Source organism: Strigops habroptila, chromosome 17 (genome assembly GCF_004027225.2).
Source record: "Strigops habroptila isolate Jane chromosome 17, bStrHab1.2.pri, whole genome shotgun sequence".
Lineage (NCBI taxonomy): Eukaryota > Metazoa > Chordata > Aves > Psittaciformes > Psittacidae > Strigops > Strigops habroptila.
In genome coordinates, this window is record NC_044293.2 from 1175196 (window position 1) to 1199198 (window position 24003).

Sequence of the window (24003 nt, forward strand, 5' to 3'; positions counted from 1 at the left end):
GCTGTGACCTTTAAAAGACAAGGTGGCCTGGCAGCCCGGGATGTGCAGCGGGCAGGAGGTGCTCGCAGTGATCAGACACTCCGCAGGACCAGCCCGGGCTGGAGCTGAGCGGGAGGTCCCGGGCGCGCAGACTGCGGGTGAGTGCTTTGGCTGCCTTTGTCATTCTCAGCGCTCCCTTGCTTGCAGCTCTCCCTCGGAGCGATGCTTTCCCCTCTCCCTGCCTCCTTCTCCCAGCGCAGAGCCGTCCTGCCCGCTGCTTCCTGCGCACCCACCAGCAGAGCTGGCTGCCCTCGGGGTGGGCAGGTTCCTCACCCCCTTTCACGGACCCTTTAATACAAGCAGGGGAAGAGGAGCAGTGTCCCCAGGCAGCCTCTGCAGAGGCGTCTGCAAGAGACATTTTCCTGTGTCCCAGGAAAAAGTTTCTTTCTGACTCAGCACTTCCAATGGACCCTCCCCAGCTCCAGCGCTGCCCCTCACACCCCTCAGCTCCTGGAATTCCCTGCCCTAGGCTGTCCCCTTTTCCAGGTTTTCCCCTATTTCTTCCCAGCCCCACAGCCAGGCTGCAGGCAGCATCGCAGGGACAGCGGCTCTGTGCTCCCATCAAGCACCCAGCAGCGCCCCAAGACTCTGCACAGCACTAAGCCGAGGTCCCTGCTATCTCCCGACTTGTTCTCTTGCTCTTCAACACCTCTAATCCCACCTGGTCCAAGGAAATAGATGTGTCTATAAAGGGAATGTCCCCGGTTCTGGAGAACCTGTGAAGCCGCAGCACTGCGGGAGGGTGCAGTCAGTGCCCTTGGTCCCTTGCAGTGATGAGAACTCACCCTTGGCGAGTCCCACGGGGCTCTCCTCCATGATCCCACAGCGCCTGCCTTCCTCATGAGTTTCTTGCCAGTGGCTCTGCCAGAGGTGTCCCCTTTGCTGATGGCTGTAGTCGCCCCTCTGTTGGACTGACTCCCTCTGAAGCTACAGGCCAGGGACTCATTGCTGCTGGCAGGGCTGTACCCCCCAGCACCAGCCCAGTGCAATAGGACCAAGTCAGCTGGAGCGCATTAGAGGTGATTTTGGTACCTGTCCTCCAGGAATGGAGAGGTGCCTAAGGGGAGATGGGAGTTCTCCGCAATGTTAACAGGCACACAACAAGGTGAGCAGGACACAGCGCCCAGGCCAGGCAGGCAGCAGTGGGAAGAGCAGAGACTGCTGGCACTACTCACTGTCACTACTGATGTAGTAGTAGGTGTGTAGGGGCTGTGCTGGCCAGACCTTGCTTGTGCACAACTTGGGATGAGCAGGCATTCGGCAGCCCCAGTTGAAGGGCAGGTGGGAGAGGCAGGAGAGCTGTCAGAGCTCCCTTGTGCTCACCTCGTGTCTGCACGGCCATAGGTTGATGGATGTGCCTGTTAATGCACCCTGTTGTGCCGCTCCAGCAGCATTGCTGGGTTGCTAAGTCAGACAGCTGTCTGTATGGGTGTCCATCACCCGGTGTGTGCCCTGGGCTCTGCTGGAGCCTGCTGAGCCTTACCTGCCATACCCTGAGCAGTGCTCTCTGTGGAGCCATGTCCCGGCACCAAAGCAATCCTGCTGCCTCAGCAGGAGCGAGCTCTGAGCACACAGGAGCCTTCCCGTCCCTCTGGACAGAAGCAGAGATGAGGGACCCTGTCCTGCCCCTCCAGCACAAAAGCATCGAGTGCAAAGTTTGTGTTTTGTTGTTCTTTTGCTTGTTTAACTGAACAAAGAGCAATAAAAACATCCTACGCTCCGCAGAGTGTTTGCAAAACAAACCTATCAGAAGGCGCAAACCCAAAACTACAGTCATGACTGATACCAGCGCCTCCTGTGTGTATATATATATATATTTGTAGAGATTCTCTCTGGTGTGTACAGCTATGTACATACAAATGCATTGGCAAGTTGCAATCCAAGGATAGTGCATGAAAGAAATGAAAAGGCAGATGCAAGACTGCTCATGTGCAACAGTCAGAGGCCTTTGGCCGCAGAGTTGCCAGCTCAGTCCCGCGTGGAGCCGCTCACAGCCCAGCTCCGAGCAGGGTGCAGGTCCCAGGGAACCAGCCTGGCAGCCGGCTCCCCACTGGCACTGTGCAGGGAAAGCCATCTGGCATGGGGGTGCGAGGGGCAGGCAGCCTCATCCCGGCTCTCCTGGGGCAGGAAATCCCACGGGAGAGGGGGAAGCCACATGAAGACACGGCACATTCCTGCTGCAGATGCGAAGGGGAGCGGTACGGAGCCCAGCGAGGTCGAGCGGGGTGAGGAGGGCACGCAGGACCGGGGCAGGAAGCGATGGGGACAGAGCAGGGAGCACATGGACATCCCTTTGTCCCCAGGGCCTGATGGCATTGCCCACAGCGCTGCCGGGACACTGCGCAGGGATGCAGCAGCACTGGGTGCCGGGTGCTGTGGGGAAGGTCTCACTTCTCCCCTGGCAGTGTTGCTAATAGGTGACAGGACCTCTGTCACTTGGCCCGTCAGCTCCATGCACTGCCCCTCTCCTGCCCCACGTCCTGCCTGCCATGGGAGAAGGAAAGCCTGGGCACGGTGTGGCACGGGACACTCTCCTTGTCTGAACCACAAGAGGCCCCAGGACGAGCTCCCCACGCGCTCCAGCCAGCACAGCTCACCCACCAGGTCCAGCACAGGAGGCCAGGGGCTTGCCCAAGGCCAGGCAGTGAGCCCAAGGCAGGCAGCACCGCCAGCTCCCAACCCTGGGCTCGCCGCATCCCCCTGCACCACCGCAGCGTGGGACCAGCCCGCATCACCGCTCACCCATACCCTTGTTCCCCCGTGAGCTGCCCGGGTCACTGCTAATAACAAACTGCAGAGCACACAGGGCAGCTCCTGGGGCGCACAGAGGAGCTGTCAAAGCAGGGCAGGCGCTGGACCATGGATGGGGCTGAGGCAGGAGCAGCTGGCACTGCGGGGCCCGTGGCTGGCCGGGCTGGCAGTGCTTTGCCGTGGCAGTTACAGATTGTGCAGTGCTCTGCAGGGAGGCAGGAGGAGGCAATCTCAGCATCACAGGGTTGCTCGGAGGTGACAGAGCTGTCCTGCGTCTGTGCCCAATCCTTCCCAGCAAGCGCCCCAAACCTCCTCCTCTTCCCAGCAGCTCTTTGTCCCTAGCAGTCACACCCCGCCACTCCCCACCACCTTGGTTTGGCACATCAGCAGAGCATTTTCCATTAGAATTACCCTCCCTAAGAAGGAAACGAGCACAAAAAAGTCAGCCCAGCACCTCTGGCTGAGATGCTCAGACCCAAAAATAGCCCGAGAGGCAGAAGGGTACATCCGTTACAAACCAGGAGCCATTAGCGGCTCCAAAAAGCAGCAAAGCTCAGAGACACCGTGTGAGCTAATGGTCATTACCCAGCTTCTGAGCAGGCTGGGACAGTCCCTGAGGAGCACAAGCTTCTTGTCACAGCACCCTCAGCACTGGCACACAGGACTTGCAAGGAGGAGACGGGCAGCTATTGGGATCCCTCAGGGACAGGCACATTGGTGCCCATGCCTGGGAACAGCAGGAGCATCCTGGGGGTGAGACGTGGCCCTGAGTGCAGGCGGCTGCTGGCCGCTGGCTCCTTCTCTCTTCTTCTAGTGGGACAGGGTGCAGACATCAGGGCACGGGGCTGTCCAGCCCCTCTCTGCCCCTCCTGGCACCCCCTGCTCCAGCCTCTCCATGTGTGGGGACCGTGCTTTTCCCTCGTCCCACATCTCCCTGTCCCCAGCACTTCCCCGCAGGCACATGCAATGCTCTGGCACTCCAGAGCCTCAGGGGCAGCTCCAAAGCACTTCAGCCACCCTCTGCGGCCAGGCTCTAGGGACCTGCTCTCCGCGCCCTGCTCCAGGCTGGGTTGGGTATTTAGATGGAAGGAGGGATGCTCTGGGGAGACAGAAATCCTTGCTTGGGGAAGCACATCAAGGGGATCACGCTGTACAGGGGTGAAGAGGGAGGGAAGGACAGCGGGAGGTTACTTGGTGCCCTCGTCTGGGTTGCCTTCACCGTCTGTCTTCCCTTCCTCCTCCGTCTTTTGGTCGTCTGTGTTCAGCCTCTGCTGCTTTTTCCGGCGCACGCATTTTACCACCATCAGCACCAGGATCACGACGGCCAAGAAGCCGCCTACAGAAGCGCCCACGATGACAGCCACCGTCGAGTCATGCTTTGGAGGCTCTGTGGAGACAGGGCACAGGCTCAGGGAATGAGCTGGAGCAGCCAGCTGGGGTGACAGGGAACAGGCAGGGTTCTCGCTCCCACTGCCGGGGTTGTGGCAGGGCACAGGGCAGAGCAGAGAGCCAGCCTGGCACCCAGCAGCAGAGGGGCTCACTGACCTTTGGTGAGCACCTTCAGGCTGATGCTCGCGTGGCCCCGGTGCCGGTCCGGGGGGTTCAGGACGTAGCAGTTGTAGGTGCCCTCGTCCTCCAGCTGCACGTTTTTGAGGGTGAAGGACACGTCGTACTTGGCGGGGTTCCCGGTGAACTCCACGCGGTTCCCAAAGCGGTCCAGCTGCTTGTTCATGATCTTCGTCCGGAACTGCAGGAACTGGACAGGAGGAGGAGGTAAGATGGTGTTTGGTACATGCTGTGCGCTGCCTTCCCTGGCCAAGCATCCCCCTGCACGTACTGCTGCACGCTCCCCCCGCTCCGCTGGGGCCACCACAGCAGCATCTCCTCTGCTGCCACATCGGGGCAGCCCTGACTGCTGGCTCTTTGCATTCTCAGTTGCTATTTTTCCCTGTGGCAGAGGGCTGGGTAGCAGGAGCACCCATAAGGACCCCAAGGAATGCGCACAACTACTTCAAGCTGATCCCTGGACCTCTCTCAGCACATCCCCAGCCCCAGCAAGACTCACCAGCTCTTCAGAGCAGTTCCTGCACTCCTGGTACGTCCAGTTGAGGGAGAACTGCTTGTTCTCCACCTTGTAGCACGAGTTGAAGGTGCAGGAGAGCTTCACGGAGGAGCCATTCAAGGCATTGATGGTGGCGGGAGCCATGACTTCCATGCCCAATCCTGTGGGTGCTGCAGTGAGCAGAGCAAGAGCAGAAATGTAGAGGAGTTAGAAAGGAGGCACAAGCATCCATCCTGCTGGCAGAGCTCACCCTGGGGCCTGGGATTGCCTTTCAGGCACATCCACACACAGACCACACTGTGGCCAGCCAGGACCAGGGTTTCCCTGCACAGCAGAGATAGGGGACAAGGAGGGAGCATCCCCAGCCCTGGCACCATCCCTTGGCTGGGCAGAAAGAGCATCAGCCTTGCTGATGACCCCTCTCTGCCTTGCCCAGCCTGGCTGAATCCTGCTGACTCCAGGCCAACCCTGCTCCTTGCACTTAGCTGAGGCTCTCCTGCTGCAGGATCGATATCGCAAAGGGCTGGATGCAGCATCAGCACACAGGGCTCAGCGCCACATGCACCAAGCACATTATGGCTGCGCTAATCAGATTTCATTCCCAGCAGTACGCACTACAGCAGCAAGGGCTGGGATCTGCCAGGACCGGCCCCTGAGGGCTGCAGGGGGAAAGCAGATGCTCCCCCCACTCCCAGTGGAGCTCACGCAGGGATTCTCCATCTGGGAATGACCGGGTCAAGACCTCAGTCACTCCTGGGGGGACAAGGCCAGTCCCTGCCCCCTGGCCTTGCTGTGGCAGAGAAACAGGGGCAATACCTGGTGCAGCTCACAGGGCAGGACGGGGTCTGGGCAGGGATGGGGCGTCTGTGCCCTGCGTGCTCCTCCGCTCCTTTCCTGCAGCTCCCCTGCTCCGCTGGCTGCCCCAGCAGCACCCAAACCCTAGCGCCTGCATCCAGCATGCTCTTCCCAGCCTGTAAAGGGCATGCGGAGACAGGCTCCTGTGCAGCCAACTACTGCAAACTCTAAGGATGAGCCATAAAAAGCACAGGGACAGAGAGCCCTGGAAGGATGAGACTGTGAATGGGGGCTGTGGTACCCCACAGGACAGGGACAGGGACACTGGCAGCAGGTGCTTTTCCCATCACCTCACCTCTCCCTTTGGGCTGCTGCTCTTTGCTCAAACCTTCTTCCTGAGGTGCTCCTGAGTCCAGCCTTGTGGCCAAGCTGGATGCACGTCAAGGCTGCTCTGCTGGCTAATGCGCTCCATCTGTAAGCAGGGCAGGAAAGGGGCCAGGCTCTGCAGCCAGGGAAAAAGGGCTTTTCCAAGGTGCAGCTAAAGCTGTTTCGAGCTGCGCCTGCGAGGTGCAAACCAGCAGCATCCTGAAACCACCCGAGGGATGCGCTCAGGTATGGGCAAGCCCCTGGGGATGGCTCCCTGCTCATGCTGGCAGCCATCCAGCCTCTGCACAGGGAGGCAGGGATGGGGAGAGCTGGTGCATGGGGGCAAGCTATAGCACCCAAGGAAGGAAGAAGTGCCCAGGCTGGTGTCCCAGCCTTGCTGCCCCATCGCAGCCCAGGGTGGGACAGTAGAGCCTGCTTGTCACCGGAGGTCCCTTCCCAGACCCATCCCAGGCCTGGTTGCAGAGCTCCCTGCACAGGGTCATGGGCTCGAGTGCCCATCAGCCCTCGCACCATGCCCTGTGTGCCTGCGTTGGGTGGCCTTGTGCTGTGTCCTGGGGGCACCCCAGGCTCTGCAGTGACAGGGCTTTGCCCTGCACCTCGTACCAGAGGCAGAGGGTCCTCGCAGGCAGCCAGCACACCATGGGCACATGCCCGGGGAGCACCTACATGTACAGGTCCAAACTTTGCCATTGCCAGGGCATCTAGCACCAGCAGACAGCAGAGGTGAAGAAAGACACCGCTGAAGCCCCTGGGGCTGAGTGTTCAGGCTGTGTCCTTTGGTGCTGTGCAGACTCCCAAGTGCTGTGTCACACTATACCCTGCACCCAGGGCTCAGGAGGTAAAATGACACACAGGCTCTAAAGCAGACCTCGCTGGGTTTTTTATCCTTCATTTCCCAAGACAGCCCACCAGGAGCTCCAGGACAGTGCAAACAGCACCTCAAAGAAGTGATGTTCCTCTTCCCAATCAGTGTGGACCCAAACCTGCTGACACATGCTGATGGCTCCGGGGCAGGGCAGAAATGCAGAGACCACAGTTCCCCCCCAGCCCATGCAGCACCATCACAACAGAGCCTCCTGCCCCAGCAGCCAGCCACAAACCAAAGGACAGTCACAAGCCACCCATAGCCCACCAGCCACCTCCCTTCCCAGCGAGGCAAAGCCAGAAGTGCCCCATATCCCCACTGCAGCCCGCACCCCTCCTGGCATGCAGACAGCTCTGCGCTTAGACAAACCTTAGCAAGCAGGATGCACTGTGTTTCTAAGAGAAGATGCAGCTGCAGCATTCCCCCCATCCTGCCGCAGAGCAGGTCACCCTGGCCGGTGGGTTTGAGCAGGGTACCCTTTAGACCACCTCCATCCCCATCCCTGCGGCACAGCGCTTCTCGCTGCATCCGCGCTGGCAGAAGGGGCTGGGATGTGGGGAGGGGGCTCCTGGCCAGAGAGGGTGTTTCTCCCCAGCCTGGGTGCTCTCCCCTGGCAACCATGTGCATGCAAGGGGTCGAGATGACACTTACCCAGTGAGAGGAGCAAGCTGAGGCCAGTGAGGAGCAAGGTGGGCTGCGGGAGCCAGGCTTCCGGGCTCATTTTGAAGGAGTTTTGTGTATGGAGAGGACGTGGTGGTGGTGTGGATTGTGGTTTGGCTTTTTTCGAACGCCCAGGTTATGTGCAGATGACATATAACATTAGAGCTGCTTTATTTCTACAGCCCAATATGGCTGGAGCTGTGCTGGAGCCGAAAACCAGTAAATCCTGTGGTTGGTGGATTTCAGCAGCACAAGTGGGAGGGCGGAAAAATTTTCCCCTGAACAGAAGGAGAATGCTCCTGGCTCTTGTGCGCCGGGGTCTGCTCATGCCTTGTGTCGCTGAGCATCTCCTGCAGTGCTGAGCCCAGGGAAGCCAAGGAGCAGGTTTCTGGTGGGATTCTGTGCAAACTTGCCATTGGAGCAAGCAGCGCTCAGGGTTCCTCTTCCCTCCAAGAGACCAGCACCTTGGGGCTTGATCAGTGCCACACAGCTCTGAGGGTTCCCATGGCCCATGCAGCCCCCTGATTTCAGTGGGGCGATGCAGATGCGTCACCTCTGCCCTGCTGGAGGCTGGCAACCAGCCCTGCTCACACCATTCGCAGCAGCGGTTCCCATTCTGGACAGCCCATCTGGGCCCAGGACCACCAGAAATGCCCTCTTGACGTGAGGCAGAGGGTCCCAAGGAGGCTGCCTGCGGAGCAGCCCTGTCAGCGTGCCCTGGGGGAGGCAGCGGGTAGAAGCACTCCCAATGCGCCTGCCCACTCCCATGCTGATGCAAGGGCAGCCCCCTCACGTCTCAGGGGTGCCAGACTCTGCTGGCACCTCTCCCAGCAGCATGCTATCCCAGGGCAATGCCCTCTCCTCATCCAGCCCTTGGGATGGGGAGGCTCTGCCCAGCAGTAACAGGGCTGGAGAAAGTCAGTTGTCCCCTTGGCACCATCGCTCAAGGACTCCACGCCTGGATTTGGGCTGCAGAGAGGGGTGCAGGAAGGAGACAACACGTGGCTTCATGAAGCCAGTGACAGCAGCTGCTCAGCCACCTACTTCTCGTGCCCCGGGACACACAATGGTGGGGGTTGCTGCTGCAGCATTAGTGAGCAGAAAGTTGAGAGATGTCCTGGAGACAGAGCACATCTCATCCCCTGTGCACCAGAGCTTTGGGGAGGCAGGGATGGGGCAGTGGGGAGGCAGAGATGGGGCAATGGGGAGGCAGGAGGGATGCAGAGGTGCCGTATTACCTGGCCAGCTTCAGGAGGGGAAACGGGGCAGACAGGAAAGAAGGCATTAGAGAAGCGCCAGGGTGAACACAGGAACCCTGCTCAGCAAACACCCTCACTGCACACACAGCGCTGTTTCCCAACTGCACTGGGCAGGCAGAGACAACTGTGCTCTGCTCCCATAACCCTGCAAAGGCAGCGGAGGTCATATGTAACCCCTTGGTCCCCCAAACCCAGATCCATTTGCTGGTTCCCCCTGTAATCCAGTCATCCAGGAAAAGAGAGTAGGGTGTCAACGTGAAACCAAGGGCTGCAGCAGGAGCCGGCTGCGCTGCAGTCTCCCATCCGCAGCGCCGGTGGGAGGTGGTCCCATGCTCGGCACCTGGAGGTGTCAAACATCTATATATAGAGCAGGAGAGGAGCCAGCACCTCCGAGACGCTGCCCCGGAGGCCACAGAGGGGTTCCCAGGCTCCCCGGCCAGGGCAGCAAGTCCCAGGTACAGGGTGCACAAAAGGGTGCTCACCCATTGCAAGTAGATTGTGCATGGGAGATGCACATGGGCATACGCATGTGGGGACCCACTGCCCTGCTCCACCCCCTGCAGAGCCCAGGCAGCAGCCTGGGGGACCCCCTTTGCAGCCCATTTGGCTGTGCTGGAGCCATGGGTGCGATGTGTGAGGCTGCACATGGGTGCAGGGGTTCGCAGGCTATGGGCCAGGCAGGTTTTGGCACACTTTGACATCACACACTTAAGCAGGAGGTAAAAGTAAGCCAGGAACAGGGAAGACTCCCTGAGTTTTATTATCTTCGGAAGATGCCACTGGCATGCCTGCACTGCTCCTGCTGCATCACCCCTGTCCTCCCCCTGCCAGGCTCTCCTTGGAGATCGTTATCTTGGAGCTGTATGGACCAGCATCAAAGCTAGAGTGGGGGGGCTGTACCCACTGTTCCCCCCTCTAGAGACCAGGAGACGAGAGCCAGAGAGACACATCTCCCCTGGTCCCCACAGGCATCCCGGGTGGGACGTGCCCCAGCAGTGGCTCTGGCACAGAGCACACGGTCAAGTGGCACCACTTGTTAGAGGAAGGGCTAACAGCAGCAGAACGCTGCCTGCCCAAAGGAACAAAGATGCCTTGCACACACCTGCTGGCTAAGGGCTTACATCCTCCAGCTATTTCTCCTGCTCTGGAGGCCCTGGAAGTGCCACCTCTGGTCTGCTGTAGGGTTCCTTGCTTTGTCCATCACCCTGTCTCCCTTCTCCCATCCATTCAGCTGGGATCACCCTCCTGGCCAGCTCCACGTAGACGCCGTTCTCCTGGAAGGGAGAGGGGTGCTGCAAGGAGCAAAGGACAGGGCATGAGTCTCACCGCAGGTATCGGGCCCATTTGGAGTGGGCAAGAGGCAAAGGATGCTGCTGTGTGGTGTGGGGAGTGAGGGGCCAGGCCCCAGATACCATCACCCTGGTGAAGGGGGCAGTGATGAAGGGGTCACACCAGCCCTACAGCTGCATGCTCTGCCCATGCCTGCCACAGCTCCTCCTCACCATGGTTATGTAGGTCTCCTCGGCTCTCCTCTTCTTCCCTGCATCCTGTTCAGCCTTGGGTACCACAGCTCCAGGGATTGAGCAGTAAAGTGCTTCCTGCAAGAGGGAGATCAGGATGCTCGGAGCCGAATGGTCCTCAAGTACACAAGGGGTGCCTTATCCCTCACTGGGGGTGGCTGGCCCTGCAGCCCTGTGCACCCCATCACTGCCCCTCTCGCACCACAGCAGGATGTGGCTGTGCCCCAGGGAGGGCAGGCACACACTCCCCTCCACACAGCTCAACCCCAGCTCTCACCTCTGCTTTGTTCTTGTTGCCACCATTCCCAGTCGTCTCCAGGGCCGTGTTGGCTGCAGACCTTGAGGGAAGCCAATGGTGGTGTCACCTCCAGCAAGCATCATCGCCTGCTCCTCCTGTCCCTGGCCTCCCTCTCCCGGGACACCGGGATCCCTTTGCACATGCCTCAGCCAGGCTGTCCCCGCCGTTGGAGCGCTGGGAACCCATAAGATACGGGAGCAAAGTGGGGACCGGCCAGTGCAGCGTGACACTAGAGGGCAGCAGGACTCCGCACCCCACTGCAGGCAGCGCACTACCCCAGAGATGAGCCCTTCGGTTCCCCCCAGCTCCAGCCCTGCTTGGGGCAGGTGATGATAGCGCTTGGTCAGGGAGAACAGTGCAAGAAGTCTGCAAGGAGGTGCTCTGCTCAGCCCCATAAACCCAAAGCTAGCGTTGGTACCTCTTCCTCAGGCTGAGTCCGGCCAGGAAAGCCAGCACAATGGCCACAGCGCCACAGCCGACAGCCAGAGGCCAAAACCCAGTGTCTCCCAGGGCTGCAGCATCCTGGGTGCCTGCTGCTCCTCGTCCTGCTGGGGAGACATCAGTGCAGGGGATGGTACACACAGGGACCCTGCTGCAGAACCATGGGGGCAGGTCTGAGAGCCTCCAGAGCCCCTCTGCATGGGGCTGAGCAGGGTGATGGGAGAGGGGAGCAGTCACAGGGCACGCACCTCTCTGTTCCGTGGGGCTGACATGCAGCACCGTGTGGTTCTTGAAGATGCTGCTGCGCTGGAGCAGCCGGATCTCACACACGTACGTGCCACTGTCGTTCACCTGCACGTCCTGCAGCTGGATGGAACCATCCCAGCAGGAGATGTCCCCTTGCCACTGCACCCGGTCCCGGAAACGGCCCACAGGGATGCTATGGTTGCTGTAGTAATAAAACACCATCTCCTCCTGCTGGGGCACAGACAGCATTGGGTGAAAGGAGCCCAGTGGAAGGGCACTGCACTGGGTGCCTTCCCTGCTCGAGAGCCCTCAGGTCTGTGCTCTCTCCCTCTCCCTGTTGAGTGTTTGCCATGCATGAAAGCCCAGCTTGCTCCCAGCAGTCTTGAAAAGCCCCAGGACACAGCACCCAACGCCATGGTTCCCTGCAGTGCAGGGCCACGGGGAAAGGTTGAGATGCACCATTGCCACACAGGGCAATGTTCCTCCTCTCATGGCCTGGACCATTCCCCATAGCTCCTGAGAGCTGCCTCGCTCGCCCTCCCCTTCTCCCTGCCCCATGCCCTGCTCCACCACCCATCCCTGGTCCCAACCCACCTTCTGCGTGCCAGCTCCTGCCAGGCGCAGCCAGTCCACTTTGGCCATGGTCCAGCCCTTGGCTGGCGGGTCTAGGAAGAGGCACTGCAGCAGCACAGAGTCCCCAGCACTGGCTCGAAGCTGCGGCTCCATGAACACCCAGCCAGCCGACCCACTGCATCGCTCTGCCAGGGACAAGGACAGCAGGATGAGTCCAGAGAGGACGGCCAGATGCAGCCTGCCTGTCCTCATAGATATCTCCTCTCCAGATAAGCCTGGGGCTAACGGCACCGACCAGCCCAGAGCGCAACAGGGAGGCTTTGCTGCCCGTGCAGGCAAAGGCTCTCCCTGACCCCTGCTTTCGGCGTGCCCGGGATGTGGGGCAGCACATCCTCCCAGCCGCCAGAGCAAGGGCTGCTGCGCTCACTGAACAAGCCACGCTAAGGGAAGTGGGGAAGCACAACCCCAGCCCTCCGCGTCTCCGAGCCAGAGCCTGCAGCTGCTGCAGGGTTGTTCCTCTGAGTCACGGGCTGGGAGAACCAGTGCCGCGCTCATCTGTACCAGGCCAGGGGCAATTCAACTACTCCACATGCAGTTCAGTTCCTCTTTCACAACCTGCCCATTTGGCTTCTTTACCCCTTGCTCACAGGCTCCAGACCTGGGCCTGGACTTGTCTGGCCATGTAACTAGTGGTTAGGGTTTCTGGAGAAGCCGGACAACAGGGAAACAAAAACAAACCAGAGGAACATCAAAGAGCACAGAGCTGATATAAACCTCACGATGCAGGTGCCGACACGATGGGCTGCAAAGCGTGCGGCAGGAAGGGGAAACAAGTGGGGTAGCAAATGCCACTGGAGCTTGTCAAGACAAACCCTGCCTGCCCTGGCAGCACCCAGCAAGGAGAGCTGAGGCTCTGGCACTTGTTTGCCAGGAACTGGGTGAGCTGCTCAGGCAGGTAGGCTTGTCCTCAGCCGCTCTGCTCAGTCTGTGCAAAGCCACCGAGGGCTGGGCCCTGGCCAAGCACCAAGTACTTGCCTGATGCCCTGTGAATAATAAATGCAAAGTGCTACAGCTTCCCAAACAGGTTTCTTTTGGTCTTGACCAGCTGTGGAGCTGAAAATGACAAATATTTGCCAGGGGAGAAGACCAAGGGAGCCAGTTGCCTCAGGCAGAGCCAAAATCAATACCTTGGAAAGCTTTCTCTGTATTTAGACTTGGCAAAGCAGTTCTACTTCTTTCAAAGCCTTGGAGCCTGGCGGAATAAGTACAGGACTCCATCCAGGGATGCCATTGCAATTTGAAGCCTATATATATGTGAGCTCTGCAGAAGGGAATATGCAGCACCCAGAGCCATTGGTACCCAGGAGCCCAAGAGGTTCTCACCGCAGGAAGACAGGAACCAATGGGTCTTTTAGCAAAGGCAGAAGGTCAATAAAAGCACCAGAATGACTTACAGCTTACCCAGCCATGTCAGCACCAGAGTCAGGCTCAGCAACACCTTCATCTTCTTCTAAAAAGAGCAGCAGAGGTGACACATGCATCAGTCTCCCTGGGGGCAGGACACCAACAACGTTCAACCAAACTGGACACCAAGGTCAGAAAAAGACTTCCTTCAGTTCTTTGGAGAGGGACACGATCTTTGCTGCCTGGATGCTCAGGTCAGCCACAGCTAACTGAGGGAAGCACAGATGTCAGATATGCCTCTGGTTTGAGACTGAGCCCTGGGAAGGAAGAGAGCAAGCGGGGGGGAGGGCACAGCCTGAAACCTTTTTGTGGTTCCCCCAAGCATGAATCTTTCCGGTGGTTTGGGGGTCGAGTCTCTACCACCTGAACCGAGATGTTCATAAACCTTAACCCTGCTCAGAAAGCAACGGGGAGATATTTCTACTATGTACTCAAGAAGTTTGGCCCCAACAACACAGACCCCTTACTGCACAATGCACATGGTGAGAAGTGTTCAGACAGTGCCACGTTTGGTCACTGTATTCACTCTGACCTGCGGCGCATCTCTCAAAACAAAGCCAACATCATCTTTCTACACATTGTAGACATCTGCAGCCCAAGGAAGGACTGGCTGTCATCGGCAGCAACGTGCCAGCCAGTGTTCACACGTGGATCGCAGGAAGGTAAAAGTCAGTACCCTGTTTGCTGTGTCTCTGCTCCATGACTCAAAGCTATGCCCATCCAAAAGTGATGGGGAATGAGAGGTGGTGTGCCAGCTCCATGCATACAGGAGCTGCAGGAACACCTTCTGCAGCTCTGCAGAGCGCAAGTGGAAAAGACCCAGCCCCTAAGAAAGCTTCCATCTCTTTACATGGCCAGACACATTTACCCATTCTTTTTTCTTTGCAAATGCATTTTCTCAGCAAAGGGAGCTCAGAAACACCCCGAGATGGGTTCAAACAGGGATTACAGACCCAGAATTAGCTGCTGGGTGACCCACAGTGTGTTCTAGGCTGAGAAACAGTCAGTACAGCTTTCCAGTCAGTGCATGGTGTTCCTGCCTGCAGTCAGCGATGTAAAACAACCTCTGCCCTTCATCCCTCTCCCCTTTCCATAAACATAATCCCAGAAAGTGGCAGAAAGCCTTCTGGAGTTCTCTCCAATCTGCTTTGCAAAGAACACGACTCGGTTAGCGGTTGGTTTTTTGGAGCTGGAGGGGAGAGGGGTGCAGTATGAGCATGCTGTCTGCAACTCTGCCACAACACCCTTTGCTTGTGCACACATGACCTACAAACAGCAAAACTCATGCTCAGCTCCAAAGCTCTCAGCGGGTGCAGCATCTCTCGATGCAGCAGGCCAAAGCATCCTACTTCCCAGCTATGCTGCCAAAAGCCATAGAACTCAAGCAGAGCTACACTTGCCCAGGATCACCCCCACGCAGGGCCCAAAATAGGAGCTAGCTTAAAAAAGGAGTCCTCAGCACACAGCAGGCTGCACACTGGGATATCTACATGCAGAACTTCACAAGTTCTCTGTAGCTGAGCTACTGAGGCTCTGGTCCATCCTTCCATCAAATCCTTCCTGGAGTTATTACCTTGTTTCTAAGAATAAATTCTGGTTCTATCTGGGAACACATTTGTACAGGGTCCCCCTCTGTGCCACGCACAGCAAGTGGGTACTGTGCGTGCACCAGCTGAAGGCAGCACCCACTCACCCAGGCTGTTACATAAATCACAGTGCTGACATCTCCAAATCCTTCCACAGGATAGTTGTTACTAGATTGGGGGAAAAAAATACACGGAAACCATACTGCCTTCAGAGTTTCCTACTTTTGCACAGGGTATCTGAATCCTCAGCACTTCTATGCTTCCCTAGTTCTCTTGTCAGGCAAAACGACCAACCAACAAATACAACAGCAAAAAGTACTCACCTGGAGTGGTTTGGGGCAGACAGTTTCTCTTGCACAAATCAATCTTCAGTGACTAATTTCGGGTATCTGAAAGGATCAGTTGCTGAATCGCCTTTGAAGTTGTACGTGCAAGATATTTGTCTTGCTTGCCAGTCTTTGTTTCCAAATGTCTTGTTTCAGGTTCAGTTTAGTGGTCACTTTCAACTTGCAAGAGGAAGTTAAGAGCTAGATTGAGGTACTAACAGACCAGCACGCAAAAGGAACTGTTAGGAGAGGCAAGGAGGATTATAGATGTGTATGCCTGAGAGCCACTGATGGGTACACAGCTTTGTAAGGAGAAGACTCCTTGCAGGTACAAGACGTGGCTCAGTCCCACACCTTGCATTGCAGCAAACTGATCTGATCAGTCATTACATGAGAAGTCAAGAACAGAGAGAATCTTGGCAAGCAACCCTTTTGCAGCCTGCACTCACCCATAGTTTGTTCTGGGGGCTCAGAGCTGGTTAAAGAACCTCACTCCTGCAGACTGGCTCTTGTCCCGAGGGGGCATCAGCAGAAGGCAACACTGGGTGACTTTGCCGAGCCTCAGCACTGGTGCTGCCTCAGGTTAGCAGGCATCTTCTGGGCAAAACAGCCACTCTCAACATGCTTTTCACAGCATAGAGAGCTGCTCCCTTTTGAACCACATACAACACAGTCCTGGTTTTAGCAGGGACAGAGTTCTTACCTCAACCCACAGTTGTACCTTTTTTCCTCCTCCATTCTCCTCCCCATCCCATTGAGGGGAATGAGAGAATGGCCACATGGTACTTAGCTGCCAGCTGGGATTAAACCCCAATACACAGCATAGACTGCTTTCAGTCCACTGCACACACACCCCCCAGCCGCTTTGAAAGTGTATTTCTATCCTTCCTCTTCCCCTGGAGTACCACAGCAACCACTGTTCTCTATCAGTGATTAAACCGTAGTATCAGTGGGTTTAAATGGCACACAGAGCAACTTCCATACAGCTAGCAGAGGAAGAGAAAGTCTTATTAGCTTCAAGATGGCAGTTTAGCTTTGCACCAGGAAGATTTGCGCAGGATCTAGCCCATGTTTGCAAAGGAGTGCAATTGAAAGCAAACATTTCGCAGAAAACAAGAGTCATTCATGTCCAGAGGGAACTTGAGCATTGCAGAGAGTGGAACAACAAAGCCACTTCCCCTAGGCTGTGTATCCCACCAACATCCTTTCTCAGGAAAGTCTTGGTTGGGAGAGACACTGTGTCATCACAAAGCACAGCTTTTTATACATTAGTTTATAGCAGACAGGAGAAAAATCTATTTCTTGGTCTGGAGACACAGTTCTACAGCCAACCTGCTCCACGGTCAGGAACTTCAACATACAATTGGCAGCCATCAGAGAGCTGCTAAAGGGGACTCAGCCCATGTTCCTTTTTGGGGTAAATCTGTTGCCTAAACACCTCTTACCCATCATCATATGGCAATTGCTATAGCTAAGCAACAACTCAGGATAGCAGTTTTAGGAGTTCAACTATAGTTAGCCAAATAAAGCAAGCCCCAGCCCAGAAGGAAACAAAGCAATTTATTGGTAATGGCACAAAGGCAACAGTAAACTTAAACACACATGTAAAAGGAGACTATTTGACCAATGCTGCATACAGAAAGGAAGCTGAAACCAGCAGCTGTTTAGGTGCTAAGCAGACATGAATTCCACTGCTCTCTGCCATCCATTACTGGACAAGGTCGGTGAAGGAGAGCGTACTCTCTCTTACAGGGCAGTAATGATGCATGTTTAGCTGTTTCCCTAAAAAGGCACCTAGAAGAAGAGGAACATGTCTCTTCTTCTGAACACGGAAGTTCCTTTGGGCATTGCTTGAGTCAATGGTTGAGGTAGATGGGGTTATGTTTCCCCAGATACAGAGTCCCCATTTGCATCTCTGATTTTCAATAATTGGTTTATATGAATTGTGCTTCACTTCTACAAGTAGGAGATGTACCCACTAATGCAGCTGTGGACAAATGATTAACAAATAAAAAGGAAAGGTAAAACTCAACAATATAAAGGTAACACTACTGTGCAGTTGGTGACTTAAAAATAGAATCAGAAAACAGCAGGAACAAAATGGTGATCCTGTAATAAAGTGGCAGATTAAACCAAGAAAGAGTGAAAAAGCAGCAGGTTCTCTTCCTCCAAGACAAAGGATGCCAGGTACCAACTTGAACTGTTTTCAGTCCCTAGCAAATACTTCCCAAAAAATGGAGAAGAAAGCGTGTCAACGTCCAACAATTATCACCTTAGAGAGCTGATGGCAGTCTGGAGTAGTCTGTTCTTAGGGCAATCCAGATTCAAGGGCACAGGGAAGGAGGGATGTCACAATAATACAGAAAGCAAATCTGCAAGTAAACTGAGAAACTGCATTGACAGGCTGCTGGTAGGGAACAGGCTGTACAGCTGTAGGCACTGAGGTTTCCATAGGCACTGGAGAAACGAGGTTAAGAGAGTTTTGGTTTTCCACTAAATCAGAAAGATGTCAAAAATCATTACTTTGTGCTTAAAGTGAACTATCCCATCGGCATTATTCTTCCAATCTACCAAGATTAGAGCAGGTCCGTCAGCCTGCACTGGTTATCCAGCAGCCTTCGTGCTCATCTAGCCATAATTTTCAGTGCTGTCATTTTGTTCTTTATCCATAGCTTTAGTCTTTCATCAGTATGGGTCTTCCTCATCCGTGTCCTAAACAAGAAGTATGGGAGAGAGAAATTGAGTCTATATATGAAGACATGAACCAAGTTATGAGTTTGACAAGATTTTGAGTCTGCTGGGTTTCTGACAAGAGCTTAAATGCTTTCCAAGATGCTGCTGTGCTTCAATAAGCCCTAGGACTTGTAGTCTATAAGCACTTGCAGCTAAATCTGTTTGACTTATCACGGATACACAGCCAAATCGCCACGGTATAACCAACACACGCAGTGTGTTAAGAGAAAGAGCAACTAAAGCTAAAGTAAAAGACAAAGCGCGGAGCGCACACAGCCACCTTCTGAAAAAGCACCACCAATCCCAGGTCTACTTGTTGTTTTTCAGCTACAAACAATGACACTTTCAGATCCCCATTGTCTCATTTTTTAACCACAGCAACCATTTGATGGCATCCCCACAACCCAGCTCTGCAGCTCTCAACTTGAAAGGAACTCAAATGCCACAGTTTTGTTAGGGAAATCTCACTAACTTTCCAGCCATTTTAAGTCCAAACACATTTCCACTGGCTTTGCAATTTTAATTATTTGGCAACACGTAAAGCATGAAAAGGTACATTACAGAAAACTCCAAAGTGTTGAATCATTAAAAGGAGCGAGACAGGATGTTCTTGGTAAGCCAAGTATTTTGATATCAGAGAGCAAAGTATCAAACAGACAACAAAACACCCCATATGAAAGTAGCAGGATTATAACATTCAAATTTGCCTTCTCTCAAAGGATAAAATGACATTTTTTCAATCTGTAAAACCTCCAACTGCCTGAGCATGTGTCCCACCAATCCCTCCCCATCTCCCCTGCAGTAAAGCAGTGGTGCCTCCCTGCTGCCAAGCATCACGCTTGCAGCAGCCTTTCCATCTCCCATGGCAGCTCCCATTTTGCATAAAGCATTTTCTGCTTTCTGCACCTCACCAAACTCTTGCTCCCAACACTGCTGCATTGTAACTGTTGTGTCTGGTGCAGAACTGCAAATACTTCACATGTAACTCGCATAACTGCTCATTTTTTATTCCATATCTAATGAAGCATAGAAACCATCAGCACACACTTGTCTGAAGGCTCATGCACTTAGCACACTTGAAATCACTGGCATTATAATAGTGAATCAAGCAACACATTTAAATCCTCCTTAACATGCTTCCTGACTGTGTATAAAAGATGTAAACGTGTGTCTGAGGTAAGCTTGCCCTGTAGGACATCAGGGAAAAAACAAGCACACTCTCAAATTAGGCATGTTAGTGAGCTTACTCCGGAATGTGCACACTTATGGCTGCTGATACCAGCACACAGAACTCAGAGGCCCATTTTACAAAGCAAGCACAGCAGGTGGCAAACACATTCAGTAGTTTCAGCACAACACATGTGACTGCCAGCAGCTTGCTTATATGGTAGCAAGCAGGCAAGCAGAAGACAACCACCACTTCACAAACTGAAACAAACAAAAAGCCAGAAGCGAACAGATCACAACAGCTTAGCACGATCCCCTTGTGACGAAACCAGCGTAAGGAGGAAGATCTCCAAAACAGGCAAGGCTACACACTACCATCTTTACAAGAAAGACTGTGGATTGAGGGATCTGGGCCTCCACTCCTCACCTTAGCACTGCCAAACCCAAACTGGTTTTGCAGAGTAGCTAGCACTTCAAATCTGATCTTTCATCTTAAAATATCAGCTTTGATTTCAATAGAGACAAGTGAAAAATCAACTTGGTGGATCTCAAGACAACTTCCCTTGCCAGTAACATAGTGCGAGCCTATGAGCCTAGCCATCTGGGGACACTGACATCCAGAAGTGTTATGACAAGCTCTATCTGCTGCTCTCAGCACCTCCGCTGAGCACCAAAGTTGATAAAAACTGGTTATGAAAACACCAGCTTTCACTCACCACACAGTTCAGACACCGGTCTCTGAGTTTCCCCAAGCAGCTGCCCGTCCCCGTATGTTCAGGCCTGCAGAAAAAGCACAGGGTTAAGTTGGACTTTTCCCCCAACACATATACTAAGATCTCCTGTGGGCCATGAATTCTAGTTCTACCATACTTTAACTCTGCACAGCAAAACTAACAAGAAAAAAGAATGTCAGGTCCCTTATTGTGAAGGCAGATGTGTCACTGAGGTGCAATGAAGAATACAAAAGCTGCTATTTGGCAAATCTCGCAACACTAATGAGAACACTCGATTAAAAAAACCTATTTTGCAAGAAACGGTAGTACTGAATTCATTGCAAAACAGGTATGGCTCCAGCAGCAGCCACATTACCTGATTGTTCTCACTACTGAACCTTTCCAGAACAGAACCCTCTCCACTTCCAAAGAGAATTCAGTCTCCAAGGCTCATTCAGTACCTAGCATCTCTGCTTAGGCCATCAGAGGGGAACCAGTTTGGTTTGTTGTTATGGGTATTTCACACCAAAAAAGCCGACATAAGCAAAGTATCTTGCTGATTTAGGCTGAAATAAATCCAATTACAGAAGTGAAAGACTGTCTAACCCAAAACTGCTTCAGTTCCATGGCCCCGCACGAATGACAGAGAAAGGGGATGTACAGCACTTAGTTTATGCTCAAACATGGGGATTTTCCAGAAGGCTTTCTGAAGGCTGGCTAGGTCATGCTCGTGGAGAAGTAGGTTTCAGTGACTGACCTGCAGACGCCGAGAGCTTATAGAACAAAGGACAGTGGAGAAACTGTCCTTTGGCCAGTGTCAACAAGCTAAAGTGGAAATACAGGCTTTAGGATGCAGGAGAACTTACTCATCGGACACTTCGATGGAGGATTTCTTACAGCCAGATTTTTTTTTCTCCTTTTGCACTGCAAATTTTCTTCCCATCCTTACCAGCAGCAGAACCACCACAATGATGGAAGGCAGAAACACTAAAATGGACAGCAGCACCGCTGAAGTTAGCTGGAAGGAGAAGCCTGCAGGAAAGACAAAGAGCAGCCCAGCTGTACCACTAGTCAAACATGGCTTTAAGCGTCTGGCAAATGCTCATCCATGACACAGGTTGCTAGCCTTTTAGTACAAAGCAGAGAGCTGACAGAGCTGAGGCAGCTTGTCACTGAATCTCTAGGATTCCTGTCACGCATCCAGCACAGGAAGGTGCTTTATTTGCAGAAACTACAAAGGCAGGCAGGTCACGACACAGTTCTATCACTATGTCTAAACTGCAAAATTGGGGCAGGTCTCACACGCAAGGCAGATGGGAAAATTAAGTAATATTAAGAATCAGCACTTGTGATGTGACTCTTAGTTTTAGACCAGTATTTAACTTGTTCTACTGCTGCAATATGCAGAGAGCAGAACTCCTGAACAAATGCACACTTTTGATTTCTTTTATGAACACAGCTTCCTCTGTTCCTTCCTGACTCAATAAATTCAATAGTTCTCCACGTCTGTAGCTCAGAAAGATGGGGTGAGGTAACTCTTGCTGAAACTCTCATGTGGAACTCCAGTTGAACCCGTTTCATGCGTGATGCTCAGACTTCCAAGAGCCTGGCAAAGCCGCAGTGCAGCTGTAGCACCTGGATGAGGACATGCCACCGACATGGAGACTTACCCTTCTCCGTAACTATCAGCATCGTTTGGGGAATGTTATGGTACACGTCTGGAGGATTCTTCACGCTGCAGATGAACGTCCCATTGTCACTCATTGCTGCGCTTTCAATAGCAATGGAAGCGTCGCCGTTGGCAACATTCCCAACCCAGGATATCCTGTCTTTGAACTTTCCCACTGTTGTTGGGTATGGAACAGACTGATAATGAAAAATCTAAAAGGAGGTAAAGACAATAAAACACTTGCCTAAGAAAGCAAAGTAAACTACTTTTTGGATTGGAAACATAAAGGAATACACATCAAGAAGTCAGAAAGAACAGTTCTTATATAGGAGACCTTGTCAAGTTCCCATTTGATAATTCGAGGTCAGTCCCATTTCATTAGATCTCCAAAGCTTTTATCTACCAGCCTCAGCTCTCTGTCACCATCACCAACTGCTAACCAACTTCTTCCCTTCTGCAGATCTTCAGTTGAGAAGCAGAGTGGATTTCTTGCCTCATGCAAGACAGAGTATTGCAGTTCTTGAGGGTTTGCTTCTTGCACTTTTGCCCTTGCTGTCTTATGAGTAGAGGCTTAGCAGACATCATTTCATGCAAGAAGCATCCTTTTGTTCCAGACAGAAGGATACTTCTAGGAGTTCAAACTCTACAGATTAACAGTGCCTTCTGTTGCCTGAAAAGATGTGCATTTTCTGTTTCCACCTCGAATAAGAGATTTTCAGTGAGCTTTCAGACTTAAATTTCAAAATGCTGGTAACAAAACAGAAGCCCACAAACTCTAGAGGCTGTCATCATCACTGTCTTCAGACTGTCATCGCTCACATGTTCTTGCCTCTCCAAGAAATATCAGCCATAGGCTGCATGACAGAACTACAAGGGTACAGCTGCCTTCAAGAAAGCTACCAATCAAATGCTTTACAGTCATTCTATACATAGCTACAGTGTACAACACAGCCCTTGTGTCAACAGCCAAAATTTATCTACTTTATCATTGTTATGCTATTACGCATCTATGTAGAATATTCTTCACCCAAAGAACACTGAAGCAATTCCACATGGGAAAGAAGGTGACAATGAGAGTCCCAAACCCAAAGTGATGAAGCAGCACAGCAAACAGAACAAGTATTTTCAGATTCTCAGCACACACGGAGGCCTGGTCAGTCTCCATTAAAAAAGACTCCCTGTTCCACTTACTGTCTCCATCTGACCACCAGTGACAGGCCGGTACGTCCAGTCGACCGTCAGGGTCTCGGCAATGGGAAAACTGGATTTGAAAGAGCATTTCAGTGCTACCTGTTCACCAACATAAGCTCTCACGCTAGCACTGGCTTTAATTTCCAGGGAAAGAGCACTGCAGGCACCTGATGGAACAAGCACAAAAGCCAAGGATTAGTTTCTTGTTATCTATCTGTGAGGTGCAGGAGTGATGGTGTCCCAAAGGTACTGATGCATGTGCAGGTCAAGCAGCCTAAAGACAGAAGCACAATAATGATGACCTCCCCCTTAATGACATTTAAAGAAAAGCAGTTTCCCTTACCTATTTCTCTGTGGGACTGGAGCTAGCTCAAATTAAACTATTCAGCTGGAAAATACCACCGAGAGCCTACAGATGCTTAGATAGCGTGGTAAAGAGCTGAGAAACCGAATCAGCCAGCCCTCTGGCAAGTTACCAAGGGCCAGCTTTAGCCTAATTCAAGGCACTTCACGCTCCTTTTGCTCCCAACCGAAAGTCCGGAAATCCCGAGTGAAACTGACCAGCCCTTAGCAAAGCAGAGGCGGCCAAAGGCACCGTGCCTCGAGTGCGAGCACGGAGAGCCATTGAACGCCGCCAGCTGCTGCCGTGCCCCGCTGAGGGGCTTCCTTCCCCACCACGGTTCTCCTGCCCAGCGGAGCCGGGGCCCGGAACGCTCCGCGGCCGCACCCAGCTCCGGAACGGCCCTTCCCGGAGCCCCCGACCCCATCACGTCCCCGCGGAGCATCCTCCCCGCGGGGACCGCCGCTCCCGGGCGCCCGCAGCCCAGCTCCCCTGGGGGGCTCCCCGCCGGGCCCCACCGCGAGCAGGACCGGTCCCGGTCCCGGTCCCGGTCCCGGTCCCACCCCACCGCCGCGGCAGCCCGCGCAGCGCCCCGTTACCGAGCAGCAGCAGGACTCCCCGCGGAAGGAGGAGGAGGAAGCCGCCGCCCGCCTCACCGCACCGCATCCCGGCTCCGCTCTGGGCCGCAATATGGCGCTCACCTGCGCAGCGCAGGTGAGGGCGGGGACAGCCCAAGATGGCGGCCGCGGGTCGCCATGGCGATGGGTCGCCTCGTACCTGACGAGGCCCCGGGAGTGGAGGAGCGCAGCCCGGGCACCGCGAGTCCCCGCGGCGACCCGGGGAAAAGGACGGGGCTCCGGCCCTCCGGGGGTCCGGGCTCTCTGCCCTCTCCACGGGGAGCGGGTCTGGAAGAGGTAC

The 24003-nt window shown here is 54.1% G+C and overlaps 3 protein-coding genes across 10 annotated transcripts; all 3 read right to left on the reverse strand.

The window, feature by feature from the left end:
• Positions 1-1835: 1835 nt before the first annotated feature.
• On the reverse strand, positions 1836-7780 carry SCN2B (sodium voltage-gated channel beta subunit 2). Of its 3 annotated transcripts, XM_030505532.1 has the most exons (6): positions 7551-7624; positions 6003-6119; positions 5669-5823; positions 4856-5022; positions 4336-4546; positions 1836-4177 (listed from the first exon to the last, which is right to left on the reverse strand). In XM_030505532.1, the coding sequence occupies exons 4-6, from the start codon at positions 5003-5005 to the stop codon at positions 3978-3980; spliced, it is 561 nt and encodes a 186-aa protein (XP_030361392.1). In that variant the 5' UTR covers positions 5006-5022; positions 5669-5823; positions 6003-6119; positions 7551-7624; the 3' UTR covers positions 1836-3977. The 3 variants fall into 3 exon arrangements, with proteins under 3 accessions (XP_030361392.1, XP_030361391.1, XP_030361390.1); XM_030505531.1 differs by lacking the exon at positions 5669-5823; XM_030505530.1 differs by lacking the exons at positions 5669-5823; positions 6003-6119 and having other exon boundaries at positions 7551-7780.
• Positions 7781-9538: 1758 nt separating this feature from the next.
• Positions 9539-15407, reverse strand: JAML (junction adhesion molecule like). Of its 6 annotated transcripts, none has more exons than XM_030505522.1 (8): positions 15270-15407; positions 13358-13406; positions 11918-12081; positions 11326-11554; positions 11055-11181; positions 10616-10676; positions 10321-10416; positions 9539-10110 (listed from the first exon to the last, which is right to left on the reverse strand). In XM_030505522.1, the coding sequence occupies exons 2-8, from the start codon at positions 13398-13400 to the stop codon at positions 9949-9951; spliced, it is 882 nt and encodes a 293-aa protein (XP_030361382.1). In that variant the 5' UTR covers positions 13401-13406; positions 15270-15407; the 3' UTR covers positions 9539-9948. The 6 variants fall into 6 exon arrangements, with proteins under 6 accessions (XP_030361382.1, XP_030361381.1, XP_030361378.1 ...); XM_030505521.1 differs by having other exon boundaries at positions 13358-13445; XM_030505518.1 differs by lacking the exons at positions 13358-13406; positions 15270-15407 and having other exon boundaries at positions 9539-9677; positions 9921-10110; positions 11918-12430.
• Positions 15408-16810: 1403 nt separating this feature from the next.
• MPZL3 (myelin protein zero like 3) lies at positions 16811-23760 on the reverse strand. The gene is made up of 6 exons (XM_030505526.1): positions 23685-23760; positions 22746-22912; positions 21556-21766; positions 20752-20917; positions 19889-19952; positions 16811-17984 (listed from the first exon to the last, which is right to left on the reverse strand). The coding sequence occupies exons 1-6, from the start codon at positions 23749-23751 to the stop codon at positions 17958-17960; spliced, it is 702 nt and encodes a 233-aa protein (XP_030361386.1). The 5' UTR covers positions 23752-23760; the 3' UTR covers positions 16811-17957.
• Between the last annotated feature and the right edge of the window lie 243 nt (positions 23761-24003).